At 39.6% G+C, this 26,646-nt stretch overlaps 1 protein-coding gene across 4 annotated transcripts in view; it reads right to left on the reverse strand.

Annotated features, from left to right (window-relative positions):
• Positions 1–26,646, reverse strand: part of LOC125631634 (RNA-binding motif, single-stranded-interacting protein 3) — a 1,082,196-nt gene that overhangs the window by 534,122 nt on the left and 521,428 nt on the right. Inside the window, exon 1 of one of the 4 annotated variants that reach the window (XM_048838640.2) lies at positions 8,599–8,904. The exons of 2 other annotated variants lie outside the window; for them this stretch is intronic. In XM_048838640.2, the coding sequence (XP_048694597.1) occupies positions 8,599–8,673 (75 nt within the window). In that variant the 5' untranslated portion in view covers positions 8,674–8,904. Of the gene's footprint in view, positions 1–8,598; positions 8,905–26,646 lie in introns of those variants that run through there. One more of the 4 variants, XM_048838639.2, reaches the window with a different exon arrangement.

Raw genomic sequence — 26,646 nt, forward strand, 5'->3', positions numbered from 1 at the left:
TGGCACCTTAGAGACTAACAAATTTATTTGAGCACAAGCCTTTAGCATAGCCCACCCTCCATAGCACCATGGAATTAACGTAGGCTTATCATTCTCGCTTTGTCAGTACTTTTTGCAACCAAAAGAAGAGCAGGAATGAAAACGCAGTGAGTTCCTGAAATCTAGGCATAACTTCTTGCACCATAATTATGCATCCCAGTTTTATAATCCATTCTGACATAGAAGTATTTCAGGTTCTCTTGTCTCCAAGCCTTGTGAAACCCCTTCAACATGATATTTCTTAATCTCAGCTTGTTTTCCAGGTCATCAATTCAATATCTCAGGGCTTTGCTCGTTTTGGAATTCTCTGTCAAAACAGCATCTTGTCCATCAATAGTTATTTCCATATCTTCGATTTCCCTCTCAGCTTCCTGTAGTCTCGAGCTAAAGGTTACCAACTTCTTAGCCAGGAAGGCAACTGCAGCCTGCATAACATTGCATTTGTTCCTAATATCCACAGCTTGCCTTTTAAGCAAATCAAATAATATTTGATCATTCAGCTCTGTGCCTCCTGTTGGTGTGAAGCTAAACACAGAAAGGTCAGACTCAGAGGCAGCATCAGTACTGAACTCTAAATGGTACAGGGTGTTTGATCTTTAGATACAGCATCATGGAGGCACAGACTGTACAAAAAAGGTAAGGGGAATAAACTAAACAAATAGTTATTAAGAAAGACAGTGTCATTTTGGTACACCCATGAGAATCTCTCTACTTCATCTCTCTAACATACAAGACAAAATTAGTTTGCCACGGGAAGCTTTGATTTAAAAGATTGAGTCCGTTAAAGATGCCAGTTCACAAAGTATGAACAAAGCAATGTTTGATTCGTATTCCATGGGAAAAAAATCTGTTCAACATCTTTCTTCTTAAATAAATTTTAATCACACAGCAGTAAGGTCACTTCTACTATGTAACACCCTATAAATCAACAGCCACCCCACAGTACCATCCATAAAACAAGTCATCAAGAATCAAATGTCTGTACATAAGGAACCAAAAATTAGAGGTCTCTACATCATAACAAACACAATCTAATATGGTTTAGGACTTCTACTTATGATCTGTACCAATCGAGTGATCTGAATGACACAAATATAATGCAAGAGAGGAGTGTTCTAGCAATTTGGGTCTACAGAATGTTATCTTTATAATTTGATTGAAAATTCAGTTAAATTTTCGTATTTCAACACTTTTTATATAATTAGATCTTTCTTGATTCATAAAATCAGCTTTGCCAAAATAAGCGAAGGAGGGAAATTATTCACATAACTGTTTTTTTTAAAATAGCAAATAAAAGTTCTACCGTTTTGTATCTGAGAGTCAGAGAAATAATCCTCCGCCCTGGTTTTACAATGAAAGGTTGAAAATCTATCCACTGCTAAAGAATGGCACATCAAGAGATGAGAGTTCATTACAAGCCAACATTATCAACACAGACAATAAAGCTAAAGAACCCACCTGGAGACTCAGACTCTCAATTATAGGGTAAACTGAGTGAAGGGCTTTGCTTCACTTGCATATTTAGAGATGACTATATCATCAACTAAGATCCCACAAGACAAGTACAATATTGTGGGTATTCTCAAAATGACGACACTGAATTCCGATTAAAAAATTATAGAACTACAAGCCAATGACAGATCTTCAGTCTTCACCCTGTTCCTTCCTTTAGTAACTACGCTTATTCTCTTACAGAAAATGAACATCATTATAGACATTTAAAACAAGAGACAACATGCAAGACATCATGCACTGTAATTATACTTCTATATGTATAAATCATACCTCAATTGTGGGAGAGAAAGAAGCAGGCAGACAGTGGATAAGAAGCAGAAAGCAGATGCTATACAAATTAAAGTAATATAAAATAAATCCATACATCTAGAGAGGAGTCAGTACATAGGATCAACTTGAGATTCAGTTATGGTTTTGTGAGGAATCTATATTTTAAAAATATATATGGTGCTTATCTAGAACACATTGCCATAGAGAACTGTACATGCTTTCTGAGCATCATCCTGCACCATTTAGGTTAATGAGATTTTTACCATTGGCCTCACTGGGAGCAGGATCAAACTACATATTTGTAAATCCAGTTAAGCAATATAATATATAATTGTAATCAACTGCATACGAAACTCGGTATGTTATTTTCTGCACATACAATTCTTAATCTGATATATTTTGTGTTTGTGAAGGTTTGTGCTGAGGGGATGGCTCTCTTTATAAAAACATTTCTTTCTAAACTTCTTTCCAGCACTCAATATTGTCTGCATGCATGTGAAAGCAATTGGAAAACATAGCTACACAAGTACTCACAACATGTACCTTGACAATATATGAGTAAATCACTGTTCTCAGTTTCCCCATTCTGCCCATCTGCAGTCTTTTGGTATGGAACAACTATATCATAAAAGCGCCTATTCACACATGCTTTTGATATTACACTATTTAATCACATACAGCTGTAGCTTATGAGACTGTTACAAAACAAAATTTTAATGTAGCATTGGAAGCAAGTCCTGGAGAAACATCAACCACTTTTCTCTACATACAGTTTCTATCATTAAAAGATTTTTAAAAAAACAACAAAACAACCAATAATAAAAACAACCCACTCATTTAAAAAAATCTGCTCCTCTTACTGGAAGCTTCAGAGCGGGCATGTCTGTAAAGTGAACTCCAAGTCTCTTCCAGAAATACTGATAATGGCAAAAAACCTGCTTAAAATCATATCAGTGCAAAACCAACACTATCCAGACTCCTTAGAGAAAGACCTGAAATGAACTCAGGCATTTATCTCTGTACGCAGTTCTTCTTATCTGGTTTTTAATTCACAGAAATCTAAGAGCTGTTGATCTGACGATTTTTTCCTCAAGATATCTGAGTTAAAGAGATACATATATCATCTTGTCTATCTTACTCTTTTAATAAACACAGATGCATAGTAAGAGTAATTTTAAACACCACGGTTCGCTTTTAGATATGCGCCATGTATGAAATACTGTCAATAATATGTAAGTTATAGCAAGATTATCACCTGACCTGGCAAACTGTACCTTTTCTCATGTGAGTAAAGTTAGTTATTCATATGTTTGCGCAAGATACAGCCCTATGACATACATAAACCTAGAAGGATTAGATTTTTGTCGGTAAATATCTATTTCATTGTACCAGCAAAACCAATTAAACATATTTCCATTGCTGATTGCCTATCTGTAAATTTTGGTTAAGTAAGAAAAATGCTGCTTGAGAACTTAAATAAGTTTGATTTAAGGATATTCACTTTGTATCTTTTGATGTGATGTCAACAATTTGTGTTTTAATGTTTATAAAGCGTTAGCTTCTGGATCCTCAATGTCTACAATTATTTAATGATTGTCTAGCCCCTCCCTCTGTCTGACACCCCTCAATTTCCTGCAACAGTGAAAATTTAAATCAATATTTTTTTTAAATACTAAAAACAAACATCATCATCCATGGAAATTATAAAAACATAAACACTGAATTCTGCCAAGCCTAGCCATACAGGCAGATCCAACTGCTCTAAAAGGAGGGGGGGATCTCATCTTACTCTCCCACTTTTGTTTTTTATTTAAACAGATTCACACTGAAAGAAGATCAACTAAAATACAACATCATTTGAGAATGATACTGCCCTTTATAGCAACAGAAGTATTTTTAACTTAAGAATGTGTAAAAATACATGGCAAGTAGTACTGAAAGACGAACAAGCATATGTGTTTCTGATTTTCTAGGGAAGATGCAGCATACCAGAGTTAGATATTAACGTAGTCAAAAATATAATCAGTGTTTAAACAACATTTTAATTCCATTTAAACAACTGCATATATCTTAAAGACATCTGTCAGAGATATTTTTTAAAATGCTATAATGTAGTGAACCAACCAAGAGCTAAGTACATACAAATTTCATTCCCAGAAATGTATTTCTCTATTTGCAAGTGTTTGCTTTTACTTTGGCAGTATCACACAGGCTCCAGCTAGACTTTTGAGCCCTGGCGACAGTCCAGGTTGCAGATGGTTGAAAATGCAGCCTGAAATCAGTGTGCGGTTGATGAATTACTCCTTACACCTGACCCCTACCTCACACCAGGCACCAAACACAATCTGAACACTACCAGTCAGAAAAAGCCCTGTCAGGCATCTTAGTATCTGGAACTCTTTCTTCTAGGCCTTCTGTATGTCCAGATGGCCCAAAGTGGGGAATGCAGTAAACTGACTAAACTGCAATGTGAGTGAGAAAAGAATTCTGGCTCAGTAAGTGCAAGGTAGTGGAGAGGTATGGAGAGCTGTGTGTGGGTTCTAGAGATTTGTTTTATAAATGAGGCTGATACAGGGAAGAAGAAGTGTTCCAGCACACAGACAACTCAAAGCAGTTCTTGACTTGCTCAGGTCAAAGAATGACTTAAAAATGGAAAAAAGAAAAAAAAAGGAGAGAGAATGGAGGATTTCATTCTTTTAAAAAAAATGTTCATACCCAAAGTGACTTTTAAAAAGTGTAACAATTTCAGCACTATACTAGCTTGAATTTCCAGGGCTTCTTTCTCAAGTTTGTGCAAATATTGTCACACATCTGCCTCACTTACCAATTCATTCTTTTTCATACCCCTTTTTGTTTACTTTTCTGTTAACATCCATGCCAGATGGGTTTTTATTCACACAGATGTTGTGAAATAGCTGTTCTTCCTACTACACATATGTGCAAGGCAGGGTGTTTGCACACAGATATTCACTACTGGTGCCACCCTCTGTTTCAGCCATCCAATCAGGAACCGGAGTTAATACCATGTGACTTCGGTGACCAATGAATAATAAATAGTGAACAGACAAAGATCTAGCAAAGCAAATAGTATATGAAAAACTGGTAAGCGGAAATATGTTCATATAAAGTGCCGGTCAAACGATTGTGAAAAATAAATCCAGAAGAATCAATGTCTGTCCGCAGGTAACTGCAAACAGAAAATGACTCAATTTATTCAATGCTCTGTTTTCTAAGAATGGTCTTCCCAGCCTTAATTCTGACCATGAGCTGCAAAGGCCAAAGGAAAGACGCAAGCACAATTACTTCAAAAGACTCCATCAAATATGTAAAACCATGTGGGCGAAATCTTTTTTTCCTCATGCCATTCCTAATCATTAAATGAAATTACACATCACTCAGTCTTTTCTCCCAATGTTTAAAAAAAAGAACTACTCTGTCAGGCAAGAGATCAAAAATGGAAATTCAAAGACTGGGGCAAGATTAGGTACTATGATATTCTTATAAGTGGATTTCTACAACACAGTTACATAAACTAGTTGGTTTCTTAGTTATGCTGTCAACACACACACACCACTCGAGTAACATTTCATTGTCAAGCAGTTCAAAATAAAATCAGAGTTCCCTAAACTATAGGAAATAGTGTCATATGCATGTGACATGTGAACATATTCTTTGCAGCAAGAACACATGAAGCCACATATTCCTAATTTATAACAGTAACAAACATGTTTGATTTTAAATAGAATTCATAACATGCCTAGAATAAGCAAGTTCTACTCTCAGGACTTAGCTAAGAAAGTTCAGACAATTCAAGCTAATTCAGTAGTGAGCCAGTTTCATGACAGAAAGAAAAAAATACCTTTTCTTTCAATCCCTCTGTTTGTCCTTACAGGACATATTAAAGACATTATAATCTCCTTTACAAAACTGAACCTTTTAAAATTTTTGAATTATAGTGAGTTTGTATGAAACAGCCATTAAAGTTTTAACTTCAGTGGTGGCATCTTATAATTAAGATGCTCAACTAATTTGAATAATCAGACTGTGTGTTTCATGTTCTGCATGAGGCATTTGTAAAACCTGAGACAATCACCCAAATATGTGGATCCTATTTCTTCTATTTAATTCTTTAGACCATACAGTTATTAATGTACACCATTATTGCTTAACAACATGTTAGCTATATTAGAAGGTACAAATGTGGACTATATATCTTGTGAACTTTATTCAAACCTGTACAAAACCCCTCCAAAAAGCTGTGCTACACAGTACTATTGTACTTTTTCAGAACAGCTGAGATTAATTTACAGTGTGAGCAAAGCAAAAGCAAAGCACTTGATCTGAGAATGTGAGGAAAACATTTAAATTTCAGAACATTGTATATTTAATGTCCTGTTGCTCTGTGCTTTATGCATTGAACAAAAATGGCCCCAGAAAGCCTAAAATTCCTTTATATGATTTTAAGTTAATGCATTCCCCATTCCCTGTGTATGAATATCCAGATATGAACACACATTCACAGCTGAATTCTAAAATTTTGTTTAACACAATAAGCAGCATAGTTTCCAGAAAATAAAACAGTTGTGAATTTCATAGCAGAGTTGAAATCATACAGTGGTATATGAGTATGTGTTATCGTGATAACTGATACAGTTCTCTATCACGTTATTTGATTACCCAAATATTGGCTTTAGACATAGAATGGATCTAAATACTCTAAAATGTCCCAGAAGCTGATGGCTAGCTTTAAGATAACAAAATCCAGATGCTGCCTGTCTGCACTACTCTAAACTCTTTAGGACTATAGTACAGAAATATATATGTGTGTATTTATTTTATTACTTAGGTTTGAGAGAGAGAAATTAATGCCATATAATATTACAAATCTACAATAAATTTTATCTACCCTTGCAAAAATAACGCTTGTGTTCAAATATATATTTACACTCACATGCACACACATACAACTTTTCACAAGAGTAGATAATTTTATACTCTATAACACAATAGATAATTATAGATAATATATAATTAAGTAATATTAATTTATTCTCCAAAACCTTCAGGTTAAAAAGTCATTGTGTGGAAAGCAGTTGTCACTTTCAACTGGATCACAAGGCTAATTTCCCCAAAAAGCATATTTTACAAAATAGAAAGGGAAGTTAAAAAAAGAGGACTGGCAAAATTTAAGTTACATGAGTAAAGGAGATGTCCAGTATTTCTCATCCAGTACTTGACGCTATTGTTCTTTCAAAAAAATATCCATAAAGTGTTTCATGTCTTTGGCTTGCCAGGTTTTGAGGAATGGCATCGGTCTGCATCCCCAATCCTCCAAACAGTTGAAGCTACAGCCAATATTGCAGTCAAGCTAGCAACGGGATGCTGCTGCACAATACGGACTAAATGGTCACAAAGGTAAAATGCTATTTGAATCGACCTTGAGGGGGGAAAATGGTGAAACCATTACCCCCCGCCCTGCCCCCAAAATGGATTGTTCTCACACAAAAATGCTGCACAGTATAGTTAGAGAAAGCACACAGCAAACAAATGAGAGGTAATCATGTTATGAATTACAAGGCTATAATCACATTGAGTGGTTCTGGTGTCATCACAACTCCAGCCAGCCTTAGTCTCCATTTTCACAATTAGTTAATTTATATAATGCAGGGGTCTGGCTATAATCATTAACAGAAAAGTAATTTTATTGGCAAGAAAACGTAACTTGGCCTTTCAATAATAACTAGCTCAACGTGTTTGAGACCAAAAGTAAACCCCCCTCCCCAAAGTCAGATGTGTCCTATGTGCTTAAAACTGCCATTTAAATTGGGGTGACGTGTGTTTGGGGGCTGGAGGTTACTGGGGTTTTTTTTTTTTGGCTTTAAAAAAAAAAAAAGAACGTTAGTTCATTGACTCAAACTGTTAATCTTTGGCTGTGAGGTTGCACTTTTCTTTACGATGCCCTAACTGGTTTGCAAAGTTGTTTTTGTTACTGGTTGCAAAAGAGACCCTTTTGGGCAGCAGATTATGGTACAATGTCATTAGGGAAAAACAAAGCATGATTTAACTAATTAAAATCCAGGTGTCATGGACTTCATTCAGTCTTGTTGGGAGATGCAGACTGGCCTTCCAGGGCCACTGACATTGAAAAAAAATGAAACCATGTTTGGTGCTTTTTCTGAGAGTAGCTACTATCTATTTCTAGCCCTATCAAATGTAACAGCATGCAGCCAGATCATTCTCAATATTTAATGCAACATTAAAACCAGTTCAATACATCAGAGCAAACTCCAAAAGATTTACAGTAGGTTAGTGCCTTGTCCACCCCAGAACCACACAGCATCTCAGACTTCACTGATTAAAAGTTTCCTTATCCACTGCGTCTCTGCTAATGGCAAAATGCTTCTGAATGCCAAATAAATTGTACAGATCACTGAAACAGTATTTGCATGCCCGATTCTGTCCAGAGCGATCTCCAGCCTATCGCATCATCGTGTATACTTGGCTTCGATAATAGTAACCACATTTATTGTAGGAAGAAGGGAGTCAAAGGGATTAACTAAAGATAGTAGTCAAAATAAATAAATAAATAAATGCATAAACCCTAACCTTCCTGTTTCTGGCTATTAGCTCTGCCTGACATGATACTGAATTCAAGGGGAAAACAAACAAACAAACAAACAAAAAAAACCCTGTAATTTATGCAACTCCACCACCCATCCTTCATATGATATCATATTAACACTGCTGGACAGGCAGGGAAGTGCTGTACCATACCTTGGTTTGGAGATAATGAGGGTAGTAGTAAGTGTACTGAGGGTACATTGGCTGCTGTTCCAAGCGTTTGCCCATGTAGCTGGAATCTCTCTCTCCGATGCAGGGAACTCGTTGACAGGGTGTAGTGCCCCAGGCCTTTCTTCCTCTTAAACCACTATTCCTGACAGTACTGATGAGGCTTTCGAGACTTCCTTGCCTTCTACTGCTCACAAGGTCCAACACAGCAAGAATAAAAACAAAAACAAAATATAGTAGAGCTAAAAAAAAAAAAAACCCCAACAAAAAAAAAAACCTTGCCTTGTTCCCCCCCCACCCACCCACCCACGCCCTCCTGCACTCAGGATACAGCGTTTTCCTTCCTAGCCCGTTTGTCTGTAGTAATGTCAATTGCCAGTGTCTGTAGGGGAAAAGTCCTGTGAGAGAAATGAGCAAGACAGTGGAACTCCAACCCGCTTTTCCTCGCTCTCTTCTTCCTCACCCCAACCCCCCTCCCCTTTATTATTTAAAAAATAAAATAAAAAAAAAATATTTTTTTTTTTTTTAAAAAGCAGCTTTCCACAGCCTACTTGCTGCTAGCCCCTCTCACGGTGTGACATGGTGTTCAGGGCTTGGCTTGTCTTTCATTCAAACCCCCTCCTTCCAGCCGGTGTGGGTGGAACTACAGCGAGCCTCTCCCTCGAGAAGCAGACGCAGTCCAGAAGGCTGCAGTATTTCCTCCAAGAAGAGACCGCCTGCTTTTCTCAGCCCCTGCTGCAAGCGAAGTCCCGATTCCCTCTGCTGGCTATCTCGGAAAGCAAAGCAATTTTACAGCAGCGCTTGCCGGTGTAACTTGCACCCGGGGAACTTCAAATACCGGCAGTGGATTCTGCACTTCACAAAGTCACAGAACAAACCAGCCAAACAGTAAACCAGGAGCACAGAATACCTGGGACCCAAAGAAATTGCTGCAAAGGATGAGCCTTAAAAAAAAAAAAAACCTTTGATATTTTGTGACGCTGTTAAAAAAAAAAAAGAACGAACCCACAAGGTCAAAGAATCTATTAGGAGATCAGCAACAGATTCTCCAACATGGGATTGTTTTAAGCAGAAAACTAATTTGTACAATAATTTACCACCGCACAGAAACAAACAGGGGGTAAAAAGGGCTATGCATATTAAGTGTTCACTTTGACAGATCCAGTATATTAAGACTTGTTTCAGTCATGTATTTAGATTTATAACAAAGTGGGGGAGGGGATCACCTCTCCTGAGCTTTTCATGACTTTCATATAATTTTAAAAATACCCTTCATGAGCCTCAGATAATCCATCACACCATCCCCTAGCAACATCCCACAACACCCAGAAGTACCAGTCACACACACTTGTACCATGAACCTTACCGCTGCTCCCTAAAAGCCAGAGTAAAGAGACAGTGCTTGCAAGAGATTCAAGCTGATTCTGACCAACTTAAGCAAAAGTTTTGAATATTATATTATCTGAAGGGACCTGCTTTATATGTATATAAATCACCTGTAACGTTTCTGGGCACTGTACAAAGTAAATATACTGTGTCTTATTGTGTGTACAAATCCCAGGTTTAAATTTTAAAATCACGTATTCCTTTGACACATCATTTAATTTGTGGATCTGTCTTTAGTGGCCAAACTATTTTCTTTTTTTTAATTTACAATTACTGGGCAGTGGTTTCCTTTGTTTTTATTCAAATCATATGTAATATTTCAGCAGGATTGTCAGCTGCTGTATTATCAACCAAATTGATTTTAGAGGGAAAAGTATATCTTTAAAGGGACACTTCTCAAGGCTGGTAAGGTCTAAAATTAGACCTGCCAGCTGTGTTTTGGTTTGTGGGCACACACTTGCATGTGATACAGGCACGCAAACATCACATTCTACTCTGCTTTGTCAGACTGCTGTTCTTGTAAGCAAGCATGGCATTAAGTTGAGCAAGGATTCATATACATCCCTACAGCCTGCCAGTTACACCAGCAAAAAAGGACAAAGTAGAGAGGCAGAGCAAAAGTGTGATACACATGTATGAATCACTGCAATCACAGAATGCATGGTTTCACTTCCTCAGTAGCTATTTTTTAATTTTAGTACTTAAACAGCACTCTGCCTCATGCAATGGAAGCTCCTAGGTGCTGAGTTCTTTCAAAAATCTGGCTCCAATTGTGGGAGCTGAGCACTTGACAATCTGCCCCATATCTCCAAAGCACTGTACAAATGTTAACTGTGAATTCTCACAACACTCTTGTGAGTAGGTGATTTTTTTTATCTCCATTTTACAGATGTGGAAACAGACTCAGAGAGGCTAAGAGCTTGATCCTGAAACACAAAGTAGGTCCAAAAAGGTTTCTGAAACTGTGATAGCCGTATATCTATAGCGAATCTGACTCTGGAAAGCCAGGTCAGGGGAAGAAAGCCCTGGGTATCCTGGAGTAATGGGATGAAATCATAAATGTGAAAGATTAAATATAAAAGAAAAAACTTCCTGACTGAGATGAGATCAATTTAAATGTATAATAGACTTTCCAACATTCATAGATCTTTTTTTAAGGCGAGAAAGAACTATTTTGATCATCTAGTCTGATTTCCTGCACACAGGCCACAAAATTTCACCAAATGATTCCTTAAAACGAAGTACAGGAAGCCCTATCACAAACACTGAAGAGTAGATTGGACAAAGCACTGGAAAAATATATAATACTATAGTAAAGAAACTTGTAATGGACTATATAATGTAAACAGGTCTTTTCCATCTCTAATATCTGTAATGCTAAGTACAAAACCAAGTCATGCTCTAATCTGTACAAACTAAGCAAACCATTACTAGTAAATTTCCTGTTTCTGCTAGATAGCAAGTATTTACATCAACAAAGTGCTTTAATGCCATTGGTATTTTCCACACAAATTAATGTAGTCCAGACATATTTTGGATGAAGACATAATTCTGTGGAGTAATTACTGAGTTTTAGGTATATATTCTCTAATTTTCCACTGGTAAGAACTTTCAGTTGCAACTGCTCGTGCTCTGCTAAAGCAGCACAAAGTAAAGGTTCAGAAAGGTTTGTGAAAGTGTGATAGCTATAAAGCTAGAGTGAAACAGCCATTATTAGCCTAACTTTTAAAATCTCAGCCACTCTTTCTGACATCTGTTTGTTCATGGAGGTCTAGCTGTCAGCTCAAACTCAACATGGCTAAAACAGAGCTCCCGGGGATGTGTCTACACTGCCATTAAACACCTGCGGCTGGCCTGTGCCAGCTGACTCAGGCTCACAGGGTTCAGGCTAAGGGACTGTTTAATTGCGGTATAGATGATTGGGCGCAGAATGCAGCCCAAGCTCTGGCACCCTCCCACCTCGCAGGGTCCTAGAGCTCAGGCTCCAGCCCAAGCATCTACACTGCAGCTAAACAGCCCCTTAGCCCGAGCCAGCTGGCACAGGCCAGCTGCAAGTTTTTAATTGCAGTGTAAACATACCTGTCGTCTTCTCCCCAAGCACTCCCAGCTATCTCCTCTCTTGATCACAGGGGACAACGCCACCATTACCGTGCCTGTCACTGTGGCCCATAACCTGGGCCTCATCTTCAACTTGGAGCAGATCCCTCTCAAGGTCCTCACATCCAGGCTACACCTAAATCTTGCAGATTCTTTCTGCATAAAATCTCTAAGGGCACGTCTACACAAGACCTTACAGCATGGCAAGCTGGGGTATAAATCTACAGAACTCCAGTGGGCCATGTGCTGTCTGTGTGGCCCCTGCCGTTGCACATGACAAGTTCTCTAGTGAGCTTTAACCTACTGCTGTTTCAAACCACTGTACGTCAGTGAACACGAGGAAACTTCTAGTCCACCGTAGCAGGACAGTTAGCACATGGCATGCTGGAGCTCTGTAGATTTACACCCCAGCCTGCCATGGTCAGTCAGTCCCAGTAGACGTGCCCTAAGACACAGCACTTCCTCTCTACGCAGCTAAAACTCTCCTCATATCATGGCTGGGCAATTGCAACATCCTTGACAAATGCAATCTTGCCCTCTTCCTACCCAGAGTGCTGCTGCAAAGAATTTTCCTAGCCTGTCGCTTTGGCCATGTCACCCTGCTTTTTGCATTCCTCCGTGGACTCTCTCTTCTCTGTCATATCAAACATAAGCTGCTTGTCTTCACCTTCAACACCCTTCAAAACCTATCATTCACTACTGAAATATCAACTCCCACCTCTGATTGAGGAATGACGCCAGCCTCTCTCTCTCCTACATGTTAAATGTTCAAGCAGGCACCTTTTTGCTTTCTCCCAGGCAGTCCCTCCCGCTTCAGAGGAGCTCCCTGTAAACATACACAAAGCTAACACATTATCCACCTTTCAATCCCTCCTTAAAACTCTCCTTTGCCGTGAGACGCCTACAAAAATACATGACAACAGTCAGGCTGCTAGTGTGCTTAGATCGCTGCCGATCATGCTGACCAGTATTGTCTCGCTGTTCCCTTGTACTCCCCAGTTGGTCTGTCTCTATCCATCTCGTCTTTTGCCTTATACATGGTTTGTAAATTCTTTGTCTTTTTGTTCTCTGTTTGTACAGAATCTAGAACAATGGAGCCCTGGCCCTTGAGGAGGGATTCTAGGCTCTGTGGTGATAAAAATAAATAATAAGCAGCAGCAACCGGCATAATGTAGAGTCAGTCAAGACAGGATTAGGTCTTGAAACTTTTCTGTCCTACTGATCAGCACTATTTTCCGTGCACATGGCCATGAGACTGTAGATGCTGACTGGTTTAAGTCCATGTCTATATGTACAGTACTACAGCAGCGAAGCTCTCCTGCCAGCATAGCTTCTGTGCACCTGAGCACTTATGTTGGTGTAATTTATGTCACTCGGGGGAGAGGGGTGGAATATTCATGCCCCTGAGCAACATACATTTTGCCAACATAGGTTTTGTCTACACCAGAGCCTAAGACACTGTGCAATTGTGCTCTCTTTACAAGCTAACCTACCTACAGTAACTATGGACAAAAGTCCTATTGCAAGATCCACCTGGAGAGTGCTTGATTTAGAGCCCATGTATAAGATACAAAAGGTCATGAGTTCCCTGCTCTGCCACAGACTGCCTGCATGACCATGGGTAAGTCACTTAGCCTCTCTGTGCTTCCGTTCTCCCATTTGTAAAATGGGAATAATAGTACTTCCCTACCCCAACAGGGGTGTTGTGAAGATAACTACATTGACAACTGTGAGGCGCTCAGATACTGCCATAATAGGGCTCATAAAAGTACGTTAGACTAACAGACTAGTTCAAGACTCAAAAAAGTCTCAGAGGATCAGATCCTGAATGCTTTTCCTATTGAAGACAAAGGCAAGACTCCCACTGATGTCAAAGGCAGAAGAATCCAGCCCTCAGTGTTTCAGTCCCTCTGCATTCTTCCCAAGCCCATTACATTCCCCATTTCTCCTCTAGGGCAGAGGACCAGTGCAAGTTTCTCTACTTAAACTTTACAGGGGAGCTGTGAGCAGAGTAGCCACACAGGGGTGCCCACATCCTACCTATATGCTGTGGAATGGATTCCTACCACAGGCCCACACTAAAGGATGGGAAGTGGGAAGGAGGTGGCACAGGTGTTCACATTTACATAGATCCAGTGACCTAAACAACCTGCTTAACCAAGGCAGGCTGGGTGTAGCTGCTATTCCAGGACCTCTGTTAACTGGTCTGAGAAGGTGAATTTCAGCTACCTATCCTCTCCATATTCTCTGTGTAGAGAGCTGAAACATTCAAGCTTTACACAGATGGAGTAGACCTCACTTAGTGCTGGATCCTACAAGATGCTGAGCACTTTTAACTCTCACTGAAGTCAGCTCATCATTGGCACTCAGCACTTTGCAGGACTTGCCCTTAATCATGCGACACAGAAGTGAAGGGAATCAAAATGGGAATTTGATATGAAAGTGTGGGGGTTGGGAGAGAAAGGAAGGAAATTCAGTATTGAAAGGAAAAATGCAAATAACCAGCCAAAAAGCAGCCTCGGATAACGCTGCCTCTGAAAGAATACTGGTGATGGAAAATTTCCATTTGCAAAATACAGACATCAAAAAGATCATCTATGACTTGGGAGCACACTGTTTGAATAGGATTCCCCTTCATTTTCTGGCCGGCGCATTTGAATAACTGAATCCACTTGCAAGCTGGAATAGCAGTTTGCCTACCGAGTGTTAAGTATAAATGCTACACAAAAGAAAAAACAAGCTGTTCAATCCCAATAAGCAACAGCCGACTAACTTCACAACTTTCTTCTTTCCTACTGGATGCTCATTACCAACTCAATAATGGAGCTTGTCATGAGAAGCTGGTAAGCAAGCCAAGTTCCAGGGCACCTGAAAAGAAATTACCATACACATCACCCAACGTGGGGGGATTTCACAAGACATACAGAGGAAAAAGAATATCTCCAAGAGGAAATTTAGAAATAAAATAAAATACACTGGAACAATCCAACTGTAAATCTGACAGCTACATAAATTCTGAGACAGACGCCAGAAGAGGCACCATCTAACTCAACCAAAGCCATGTTTGAAAAGCTTGAAGCAGGTAAAAGCTAAATGGCGCACACGCGTGCGTACACACACACACACACACAAAGTAAGAAAAAGCTTCTCTTGGGAGGCAGGGATAGAGGAATTAATTTGGTTTTTCACTTTATAAAATTTAAGTTTTCCCATTTATAACCAGGTAGGTGAAGAGAAAAGAAATGCGAAAAAGGATGCTCCCAGCAGGAGAAAATAATTCAGTAACTTTCTTATTTGCTAAGATGCAGTTCTATACACACACACTTTTTCAAAAAAATAATAAAGCCTTGTGTACAAGAAACTACAGTTTTTAGCTTTTAACACAAAAGTCTTGTTGATTTCCACCTACCTGAATCAAGGAGGAATTCAAAGAAATTCTAACCCCCTGCTCCTTAAAAGCAGAAATGTGTATTCCGAGAGCATTAACTTGCATCAAAACAATGTCAAAACTGTCTACGCAGGAACTAGAGAAAAATGTTCTTGTTTAGCAGCAGAAAGACAGCTGCCAACAACTAAAGAAATATAATAGGTAAAGAAAAAAAAACAACAATTATCTTGGGCTTACATTTTTGACACTGTCTCTGCTTTTATTCTTCTCTATTTACTCATCAAAGCTATTTTCAAAGGAGACTATAGTGGTGCTTGACAGCTTGTTTACAATGAGTTACAAGAAGAATACTGATTTATTTCTAGATCTGTCAAGTTATGCAGTCCAGAGACCTTAAAACTATATCTATGAACATAGAATCTTGCTATTTAATAGTTCATTTATCAAGCTAATTTGCTTTAATGTCACTGACTGAAATTCTAACAGCAATACATACAGATGCTACCTATCTCATGATAGACAGAAGACTTATAAAATTTAAAAAAAAAAGAAGCAGCAGCAGAAAAAACAGACTCAGATAGCCTCCTTGACCTCTACTCTTAGAGGTAGGTGACCCTCCATTCACCGCAAGGTGGCACTATTCTGTCCCCCCCACACACACTTTCTTTGGGTCACTTGAAGGGTACCCCATGGGCCCAGGATCCACATACAGGAAAAAGGGGTAAACACATCCTCCTTAGCCTACATGATCTTTTCCATAAACTTCTGTTGCTGGGGGCTGCTGAAGGCAGGCTTGTCCCTCACAGAACAGGTCTGATAGAGCTATGCTGCCAGGGAAGCAAGCAGAGAGGCACAGGGCCTTCATGATGATCCCTGGAGATCAGTCCAGGGCAAGGAGGAGCCACACAATATTTTCAAGGAGAGGGAAAACTCCACCCGTCTCAAAAGAGTAACAGAGCGTAGAGATGGAAACATCCAGGTTGAGATCCTTGTGGATATTTCCTCACCAAAGCACTCCTACTGGGACTTTGGATCTAGCCCCAGAAATGGGATATAGAATAAAAATGACTACATGAGATGCTGGTGTTGCCAACCTTCACACGTTTATCTTGAGTAATGGGAATTTAGCCCCTGCTTTGTGCCAGACAGGTACGAAGCTCCAGCATTCATGGAATGGGAAAATCCCTGCTGACTGGCTGCCTTCCCCACTTCCTGGGGAAGAAAAGACAATCAGAGCTTCTACAGGAGGCAGGCAGACCTCTCCCCGCCTCACTTCTCAGAAGCCCAGAGAAGTTTCTAGATAGGCGAGGGGGAGAGGGAGCACCCAAACTCCATTTTCACAATAAATGAGGGAGGTTGAGGGAGCTTAGGCTGGCTTTTGTCCTCCCTCCTTCCCTCTCAACCCCTGTTCCTCCCCCGTCCTTTCTCATCCTCTCCAATGCAGCAATACCAGGCCTGGGAAAGAGAGAAGAGAACCCCGCTTGGAGGTGTGCCTCCCCCTCCCCTCACCACCCAGGTCTGGGAGGGCGTGAGAAAGAAGAACTCCTAAAGCTGTCACCCCTTTCCTCTCTGGGATTGGGAGAGGGCTGTGAAGATCCCCTGGAGTTATAGGAAGAGCAAAGATGTGCTGGGGGGGCAAGGACAAATGTGAGACTTGGGGGAGGAAACAGGGGTACAGGGTTTTTGTGTGGTTGTGTGGACAGAGTTGCTGTGGGGGTTTCAAAAACTGATCTGAGGCTGGGGATGCATAGTTGACTGATGTAGCGATATGCTGGCCAAAATGGTATTTCTCACTGCCATCACTAATTGGTATAAACTAGCCATACTAGTTGTCACACACACATTGGTGATGAGGGCAAGGAGAGTTCAAAAACATCAGAAGACCGTTCAAAAACATTTTTAACTTATGACCATTCGAGGTAAAGTGGCCCATTAACACCTCTGCCACTCTACCTTGAAGGGACCCTTAGAATATGGGCGAACTACTTGTTCAACCTCGCATTTAGCTATGGCACTCAGAGTACCTTTCCCAGACCTGAAGAAGAGCTCTGCGTACCTTTCCCAGACCTGAAGAAGAGCTCTGCGTAAGCTCAAAAGCGTCTCCCTCTCACCAACAGAAGTTGGTCCAATAAAAGATATTACCTCACCCACCTTGTCTCTCTAATATCCTGGGACCAACACGGCTAAAACTACACCACGTACAACACTGAATCTCACTTAAAGAGAAAAGGAGTACTTGTGGCTCACTTCATCGGATGCTGTAACTCACAAAAGCTTATGCTCAAATCAATTTGTTAGTCTCTAAGGTGCCACAAGTACTCCTTTTCTTTTTGCAGATACAGACTAACATGGCTGCTACTCTGAAACCTGAATCTAACTTGTGACTTTGGAGCTTGCTGGGTTAGCAGTACTGGAACACTGTCCCATTTAATTGGCCTTTAAGTCTATCTTCTAATACTTTAGCACTTAAAATCAACAAAGCTCAAAGATTTCTATTGACTGTGCTGTTTTTCCATGTTTGAAGAACAGCAGAGAATGGCAGGAGGAGGGGCAGGGCGTCTTCTGATTGATTCACATAACACATTGATTTCAGATAACACAGTGAATTCACCCGAGAACCTGGCTTCATTGATACCTACTTTTTGCTAATATTTTCTGACGGATTCGCTCTAGTCTGAAAAACAAAATTATATGATCAACAAATTGTAGTCAGCCCAAAAAGCTCCTTATATTGAAGGAATAAAGTTATAGGCAAACATCCTTTTCCTCTATGATCTAACCAATACAATAAAAATAATAAATAATAACACTGCCTGTATCTTCTCTCTATAACTCTTCACTTTAAGGATCTCAAAATGCTTTACAACCATTAAATCAATTGAAAGGCATGAGGGAATTATGTCAGTAACAACCTGTGAGACAGGTGGTATTACGATGTGAGAGTTTCCAGTCTGTAAGGGTGGTGGACTGGATAGTGTTTCCCTTAGGGAACTGTCAATGCTTCTCAAAGGCTGTCAAGGTTCCTTCCCCACTCTGAACTCTAGGGTACAGATGTGGGGACCTGCATGAAAACCTCCTAAGCTTACTTTTACCAGCCTAGGTTAAAACTTCCCCAAGGTACAAATTAATTTTATCCTTTGACCCTGGATTTCCACTGCCACCACCAAACTTTAACTGGGTTTACTGGGAAACGTAGTTTGGACACATCTTTCCCCCCAAAATCCTCCCAACCCTTGCACCCCACTTCCTGGGGAAGGTTTGGTAAAAATCCTCACCAGTTTGCATAGGTGACCACAGACCCAAACCCTTGGATCTTAGAACAATGAAAAAGCATTCAGTTTTCTTACAAGAAGACTTTTAATAGAAGTAAAGGAATCACCTCTGTAAAATCAGGATGGTAGATACCTTACAGGGTAATTAGATTCAAAACATAGAGAATCCCTCTAGGCAAAACCTTAAGTCACAAAAAAGACACACAGACAGGGATAGTTATTCTATTCAGCACAGTTCTTTTCTCAGTCATTTAAAGAAATCATAATCTAACACATACCTAGCTAGATTACTTACTAAAAGTTCTAAGACTCCATTCCTGTTCTGTCCCTGGCAAAAGCAGCATACAGACACAGACCCTTTGTTTCTCTCCCTCCTCCCAGCTTTTGAAAGTATCTTGTCTCCTCATTGGTCATTTTGGTCAGGTGCCAGCGAGGTTACCTTTAGCTTCTTAACCCTTTACAGGTGAGAGGATTTTTCCTCTGGCCAGGAGGCATTTTAAAGGGGTTTACCCTTCCCTTTATATTTATGACAAAGGCTGATACATGGTGGACTCAATTGTAGATGAATGGACTGCAAGCTCTTTGAGCCAAGAGGAAGACTCATGAGGACAGTGGCCTGATGGCAGAGAAACACAATGTGAGGACCCCTGAAATCCAAGATTGGGCCATACCAGTCAAGTGACACTGTAGTATCCTTTATTATGTTACTCATTACTATTCCAAAACTTTGAGAAAACATTACAATTTCAAAGTGATTAGAATATATGCCTTCCCACGATCATATTTCTTGTAGTAGCACCAAATTATCACAGATTAGCAAATATTGTAATCTGTTCCAGTGGCTAAACCATTTTTCTACAGTCTGAAAATGCAGTGTCACTACTGTAAGCTGTAGGGTGTTTGACTGATACTGTAGAATACTACAGCTCTATTTTATAAGGAGAGAATTTTCCAAATCCCACCTCTCTCATTCAAAGTCCTGCTTACCAGTGTCTTTTCTTCATTCTCCCAGTTTATTTAGAATCATTTTGTAATCAGGAAACATGAGATTTTTTTTCTTAAGGAAGTTTATTGCTGCAGGTAATGGAAGACATAAATATGCTGCCTGTTTATTGAGACCTATAAACATTTAAGAACACAGGCAATTAATTGTCATTGAGAGAGTAGCCGTGAACATGGAGGTTTTCTAGAGTATAACTGCAAGTTCACCCATCACATAGAAACATAGCCTAAGGATAATCAGGAACAATAGGCCTTAAAACAGGCAACTCAGTGAAAATGGCTCACTAGTGGGCAGGGTAGGGTTATGAACAGAGGTTAGCAGGAATAGATAGACCTCCAGACTAGATTAAAAGGAGTCATCTTTTCTCCTAGACTAAGCAAGGTTTTATTGTGTTTTTCCTTTACTGAACCTGGTTTTGTTTAATTGCCAACAATAATACTTCACAAATCAGCTTTTTCATGCAACATGGTTTAGTGGTTAAGATCCAGAACTGGAGGTTTGTCTTCACAGGGAAATTTACCAGCATAATTATACTGTATCATTGTACCTCTACAGTTTTACCAGCATAACTCCCCATTGTGGACATACTGGAATAATTATGCCAGTAAATTTCCCCACATGAACAAGCCCTAGGTATCAAGAAACCTGTGTTCTGTTGCCACCTCTACCTACTGTATGACCTTGAAGAAGTATTTTCCCCATTCTATTTTCCTTTCCCATTTTTGTCTATCTTGTCTATTTAGACTGGAAGCTCTTCAGGGCAGGATCTTTTACTATATGTTTGTACATTATCTGGCACATTGGGGCCTCCCTCGATTTTGGTAGGGCACATAAGCACTACTGTAATACAAATTATTAATGTTACTCAGTCACGATTCTTGACAAAAATGAATGATGGAGCTGTGCATGGTCAGTTCAGGGTAAGTTTCACTACCGTGAAATATACTATTTTACCAATTTTTTCCCCACTCTTCTTCATCTGCTACTAACACTATTAATTGTGAGAGACACCTCCCAACTCTCTCTGTCCCCTCCCCTTTCCCACCAAAGAGATTAAGTTTGTCCACCAAATGATTTGTTCACACAACTCTGGCTGGGAAAAAAGGCCAAAATCAGCCTTCCCAAACAATTTCAGTTCCTGAATCAGACTTTTTTTTAAAAAAAAAAAAGACAGTACTCTACATTTATATTCTATTCTGGCCCAGAGCTGGTTAAAAAAATGGCCTGTTTTGAAAATGAAAATTTCATTAAAATGTTTTTGTTCTTTTTATTTTGCTTTTAAAAAACAAAACCACAAATAACATTAAAACTAAAAAAAATTTAGTTTAATTTAATTTGGTTTAATTTTTGGTTTCATAATTTATGCTTTTTCCTCCCCACCAGCTCTCTCTCCCCATCTTTTCAATGTCAAAATGAAAAAAAAAAAAAAAAAAAAAGGAAGGAAGGAAAAAGGAAGACAAAAGGAGGGAAATTAAGATTAAATTAAATTAAAAAGTGAATAAATAATAAAAAAAACTCTACAACAGAAATTGTTCAATACAAAATTTTTGCAAAAATTTTTAAACACAAGATCAATCCTTTTTAAAAAATGTGCAGAAAAAGGTTTTCAGGAAAAAAATACCATTTTCAACTAGTTCTGTGTAAGTAACTGCAGTCTCTTTTAAATTGATCTGTCAGGGTAGGAAATGCAGAACTGCTTTTTGGGTTGTCTACAGTTCTAGCCAAATAATCCCTGTATTTATTCACAGATTATACCATAAAAAGTATTTTGTAAACAAAGAAAACATACAAGGCATAGTTAACCAGAATCTTGGACATTAAAAAAATGCTATTGTTTTCTTTCCCGCCTAAACACAATCAGGAAGGGAAGTGGAAAGCACGTGAAAACACTTACTTGAGGCTCAAGAGCAATGTTATCAGCATGGAAAGTTTCTCATTGTATGAGAAGAGAAATTAAGTGTCTACTAAACACAGAATCAAAAACTTATGTGTAATGATTTTAAAACAAATGGTAAAGGAAAAGGAAAAATCTCTTCAGTTATTTCCTATCCAGCAAAATGAGAAAATGTCTTTCTGGTTTGTGGAGATGTACATGAAAGGACCAAAAACATTTAAGGTAGTCCCCCTCCTCCTGGGGGCATAAACTGATTCTTCTTTTGCTCAACACAGTTGAGCAACACCCTTTTATATAGATGATGGCATTTTATGTAACAAATGGCTTCCAGCTACCACAGGACCAATGCAACCTGCCATGCAAAATTAAACTTAATGTCACACCAAGTTACTGTCCATCATAACCAAATAAAATGTATTGAATTGAATATGTTTGGTTTGGGAAATCTGTGTTTTGTCAGATGTGGTATAACTCATTGTCCATTATACAGTATCAAGCCCATTCTAGGCAGGCCATAGAATATAAATGTTCAACCTCCCAATGCCATACATGTCAACTTTCCAGAACAAGAATGATAGTGGATACATAACATATATACACGTTAGAGCTGGAGAGGAGGGAAGGATACCACTTGCCTGTCAAAAGGCCAGGAAAATTCACAGTGGTCGGAGACTTTTCATTTACTAGAAAGAGTCAAATGCTAATTATGATACTTTTCCTTCCTTTTTCTCACTCACTTCCTCCCACCACCACCGTCAATTCACAAAGTCATCTTTATACGATGTGTTTTCCCCTCTCAGAAATTCCTTAAATACTAGTTGTTCTTCACCCAACACCCATCACTCTTTAAGATGACTCTTTTCTGATTTGGCTTATCTGCCTTCCTTCCCTTATTACTTGGGCCAGGAATCTGGCAGCTAACTCTCTTAGGCACCTTCAAAAATTTCAGCCCCTTCTCTCTTCATGTTCAGTGTTTCCTTCTCCCTTTCTTCCTGGCCCATCACTTCTCCCAGCTGTCCAACCTGGAAGACAGGATGGTGGAGAGAAATCGATTGGATGAGGAGCTGGAAGGGTGGGGGTGGGGGGGAGAATTTGGACTGGCTGGGCAAGGAGCTGGGAGCATGAAGAGAACTGAGAATGGTAGGGAGAAAAAATTGGGAATGAGAGTTGGGTCAGACTGGGACTGCAGGAGTGAGACTAGAACTTCCTGGGCAGGAAGACTAGGGTTGGGTTGAGAAGCCTATGGATTTGAGACTGAGACTGGCTAGGGGAGAACTCGCCCTGGATGAGGTAGGAATGCCAGAGGGACAGGTTGGAAGAGACAGGCTAGGAGGGGTAAAAATTTGGGACAGATGGGCAGAAGAGTTTGAGCCCATTACAGGTTTCAGAGTAACAGCAGTGTTAGTCTGTATTCACAACAAGAAAAGGAGTACTTGTGGCACCTTAGAGACTAAACAATTTATTTGAGCATAAGCTTTCGTGAGCTACAGCTCACTTCATCGGATGCATTCCCAATGAAGTGAGCTGTAGCTCACGAAAGCTTATGCTCAAATAAATTGGTTAGTCTCTAAGGTGCCACAAGTACTCCTTTTCTTTTTACCCATTACAGTTCACTCTGCTCGAGAATCATCCCTCTGTTGTCAGCAAGTATCTGTGAAATACACTGGCAAACACACTGGCATTCGCCTCTAATGCTGGTCCACACAGAGGATAAACTACTGTTGCTATCAGTTACTCCATTAGCTCAAGTGGCAAAGTTCTGTGTGGTGGATCTAAAGGTTCCAACCCAGCTGACGAACCGCATGGGTGTCAATATGATGCCACATGATGCAATTTGTTTTTTTCAATTTGATTTTTCTAACACCTAAGAAATTAATATAGATTTTTATGTGTAAAGAAAAAACAAGAAGAATATGATCATGCAACTAAGGCTGTATCATAGCACAAGGGAGTCCATAACTGGAAATGTTGAATGGGAAACCTTAATTCTGGCATTTCCTAACTTTTGAGTGCTTCACTTTGAAACTTGAATAATGTTTCTTAACATAGATCTTTGTGTGTGTAATAGTATGTAAAATCTCCAGGTATTAGCTGCAGTCTTCACGTTTCCTTGTTCCTTTCAGATAACTTTCAAAATTGGACATGATAAAGTCATGGTTTGACAACCAGTAGACAAAGGAGCATGGCTTAGTTATCTCAGTCTCCTCCCTTGCCTGTCCCCCATAATAGCTGAGCCTATCTGAGATGCGCTTGCTGACAGTCCCCAAATTTCAACTATTGGGCTGGCAGGCAAGGCATTTTCTATGGGAGCCGTTTGGAGTTTACCTCCCACATTGGTCTAACAGAGCCCAAAGTAACCTTTCAGGACACAATGCCAGGCTTATCTGTCAGTCAGGCTTTTGGCCACGAGAATGTATTACCCATTTTCTTGAGCCACTCTGGGTTGACATTGTGTCAGTTATTTGTGTTGTAACCATCTTAATTGCTGTGCATTAATCTACAGATGATAGGCACGATTTGCAAACTGGAAAAATACATTGTTATGCAGTGCACAGAGTAAACACAGTATCCTAACAGTGTACGTTTATGGCTAGAAAGAGCTAAGATTAATAAGGTTTGCCTTGGACTTCATGCAGAGACATTGAAGATTTTACCTAAAAATGTCAATCATTATCAGCTGCTTAGCTGTTATTCCCAAACTATACTAATATTTATGTTGTTTGCAATGTTGTTGTAGCTGTGTTGGACCCAGGATGTGAGAGAATATATTTTATTGGACCAAATAAGTTGAATGAACTTGGTCCAATAAAAGATATTACCTCACCAACCTTGTCTCTCTAATATTTAAAGATATTCTGTAGAACTGTCCTGATTTCTTGTCATTCTAGCTACTTTGGGTCACCATAAAGCTGTTGCAAGTGTCTAAGCCTCTGCATCACCCTACCTGTTTGGAATTTGAACGTATACTGTGCAGCATCCTTCACTGTGGTATCTGCATGCTTATTTTCATGTGGTTCTTTTGGCATTAGGAAAAAAAATCTTTTTGCAATAATGAGTAGTCACTATTTAGAGTAAGACAAGACAGTGTAAGACAAGATCAAAACTGACTTCACAATTCCAAGTGTCTGACCCCAAAATAGCCATCATGGTTTTGGTGGGGAAGAGACACTAATGTTAAATAAGAGCCAGGCTCCACTCTATGCACTTGTAATGGCAAATGAAGTGTGCCGCAGGTGTAACCATGAAAAGCAGAAGATCATACAGGAGGAAATGGTGATTGATAATGAGGAGACAAATTAAAGACCTCCCCCACTCTAGGTTGGACCTAGCCAGTCCAAGTTTTCACTCCTCAGGCTCCTGATCCCAATTCTAGTCTCCTTGCCTATGTTGAGCAACCTTAATAATAGGCAGTACCAGCAGTCCTGCTTAAAATACATATAAGTGATAAATATGTTTGACATATATTGAAATAAAAGGAAAGTAATGAATAACTTTCTGAAATGAAGATCTGAAATGGACTTGAGAGATCAAGGGGTTAGTATCCACACGAGACTCTCCTCACAGCTTATTAAGTTGGATAAATTGGTGGGGACAATGGAATTCTTTGAATTTTATGGATGTTTACATTGGAAGCACGAGCCATCATTTTTAAGGAGGTCTCTAGTACCTGAATTTACCTACGCTTCCTTTTGTTTTGATGAACATCATAAAGCTACCTCTATATCCACTTTCAAATCCTTCCTCAAAACTCTCCTTTACGGTAATGCCTACAAAACAATTGACAACAGTTAGGGCTGCTGGTGTGCTAAGACCACTGCTTATCAGGCTGACCAATATTGTAAGCAATGTTCCCTCTAATTTTTGACAGGCCGTGTGCGCAAAACATTTCTTCTGGGCAAATTTTTGACAGGCTGTGTGTGCAAAAAATTTCTTCCATGCAAATTTTTGTGCTTCTGTGCAAGTTTTTGTGTGCATGGTGTTTCGCCATGTGCACAGGGTTTAGGATCTGTGTGCGCACGCACACGCGCACAGCTTAGAGGGAACAGCGATTGTAAGGCTGTTTATTCATACTCCCCACCTGTCTGTGTTCATCTGTAGTCTCATCTTACACTTCGACTGTATGCTTCTTGGGGTAAGGACTATCTTTTGGTTGTGTGTTTGTACAGCACCTAGCACAATGGGGTCCTGATCCATGACAAGGATTCTCAGGCACTATGGTAATACAGATAAATAACAACAGTAAATAGCTACAGCTATGTGAAAGGGCTGATTTGGAGTGACAACCCAGGTACATCCTCCTAATGAAACATTTTAATGGCATGGGGAGGAGTGTATAGTTCACATGCAAAGCTGCTTGCAAACATGAGGCCACATTCACAGCTAGCCATTATGTGGTCACTTGCGGAGTACAACATTGGAGATGGACAGACGAAGGATACTCATATAGGTGAGGCACTGGACTGGAAATCAGAAGATCTGGGTTCTGTCCCTGACTCTGCCATTGACATCCTGTTAATCCTTAGATATAAGTATCTTCTGAGGCTAAATTAACTAATGTGCTCATGTATGTAGTAATGAGCATCATAAACAGCCTATAAATTTAATGGCTTGACATAATTTTTAAGGTGCAGCCTCTTAAGTTCCATGAGGGATTGATTTCATGTTCCTTTGGGGATGGGAGAGGTGTCTGCCTCAGCTAATGGCGTAAGACTAATTTGGATCCGTCTCTGCTTGTATGGAATCTGGGAAAGCAATCATACATATTTTAATTTAAATTCGGCATCTGCCGACTGTCACAATAAAGGAGAACTTACTTTATTTACACAGTATTTTATTTTGTTTTTAAGATTGTTCTAATTATGTGGAGTCAGGATCTAGAAAGCATGGAGAAATGCAGATAGAAGAGGACATCTTTAAAACCTGCAACTAAACTCAAGTCCTGAAATGCACTCCAAAACTGTACACGTAATCACTACAATCACTCAGACAGACC

This window comes from Caretta caretta, chromosome 2 (assembly GCF_965140235.1).
Source record: "Caretta caretta isolate rCarCar2 chromosome 2, rCarCar1.hap1, whole genome shotgun sequence".
NCBI classification, from domain to species: Eukaryota; Metazoa; Chordata; order Testudines; family Cheloniidae; genus Caretta; species Caretta caretta.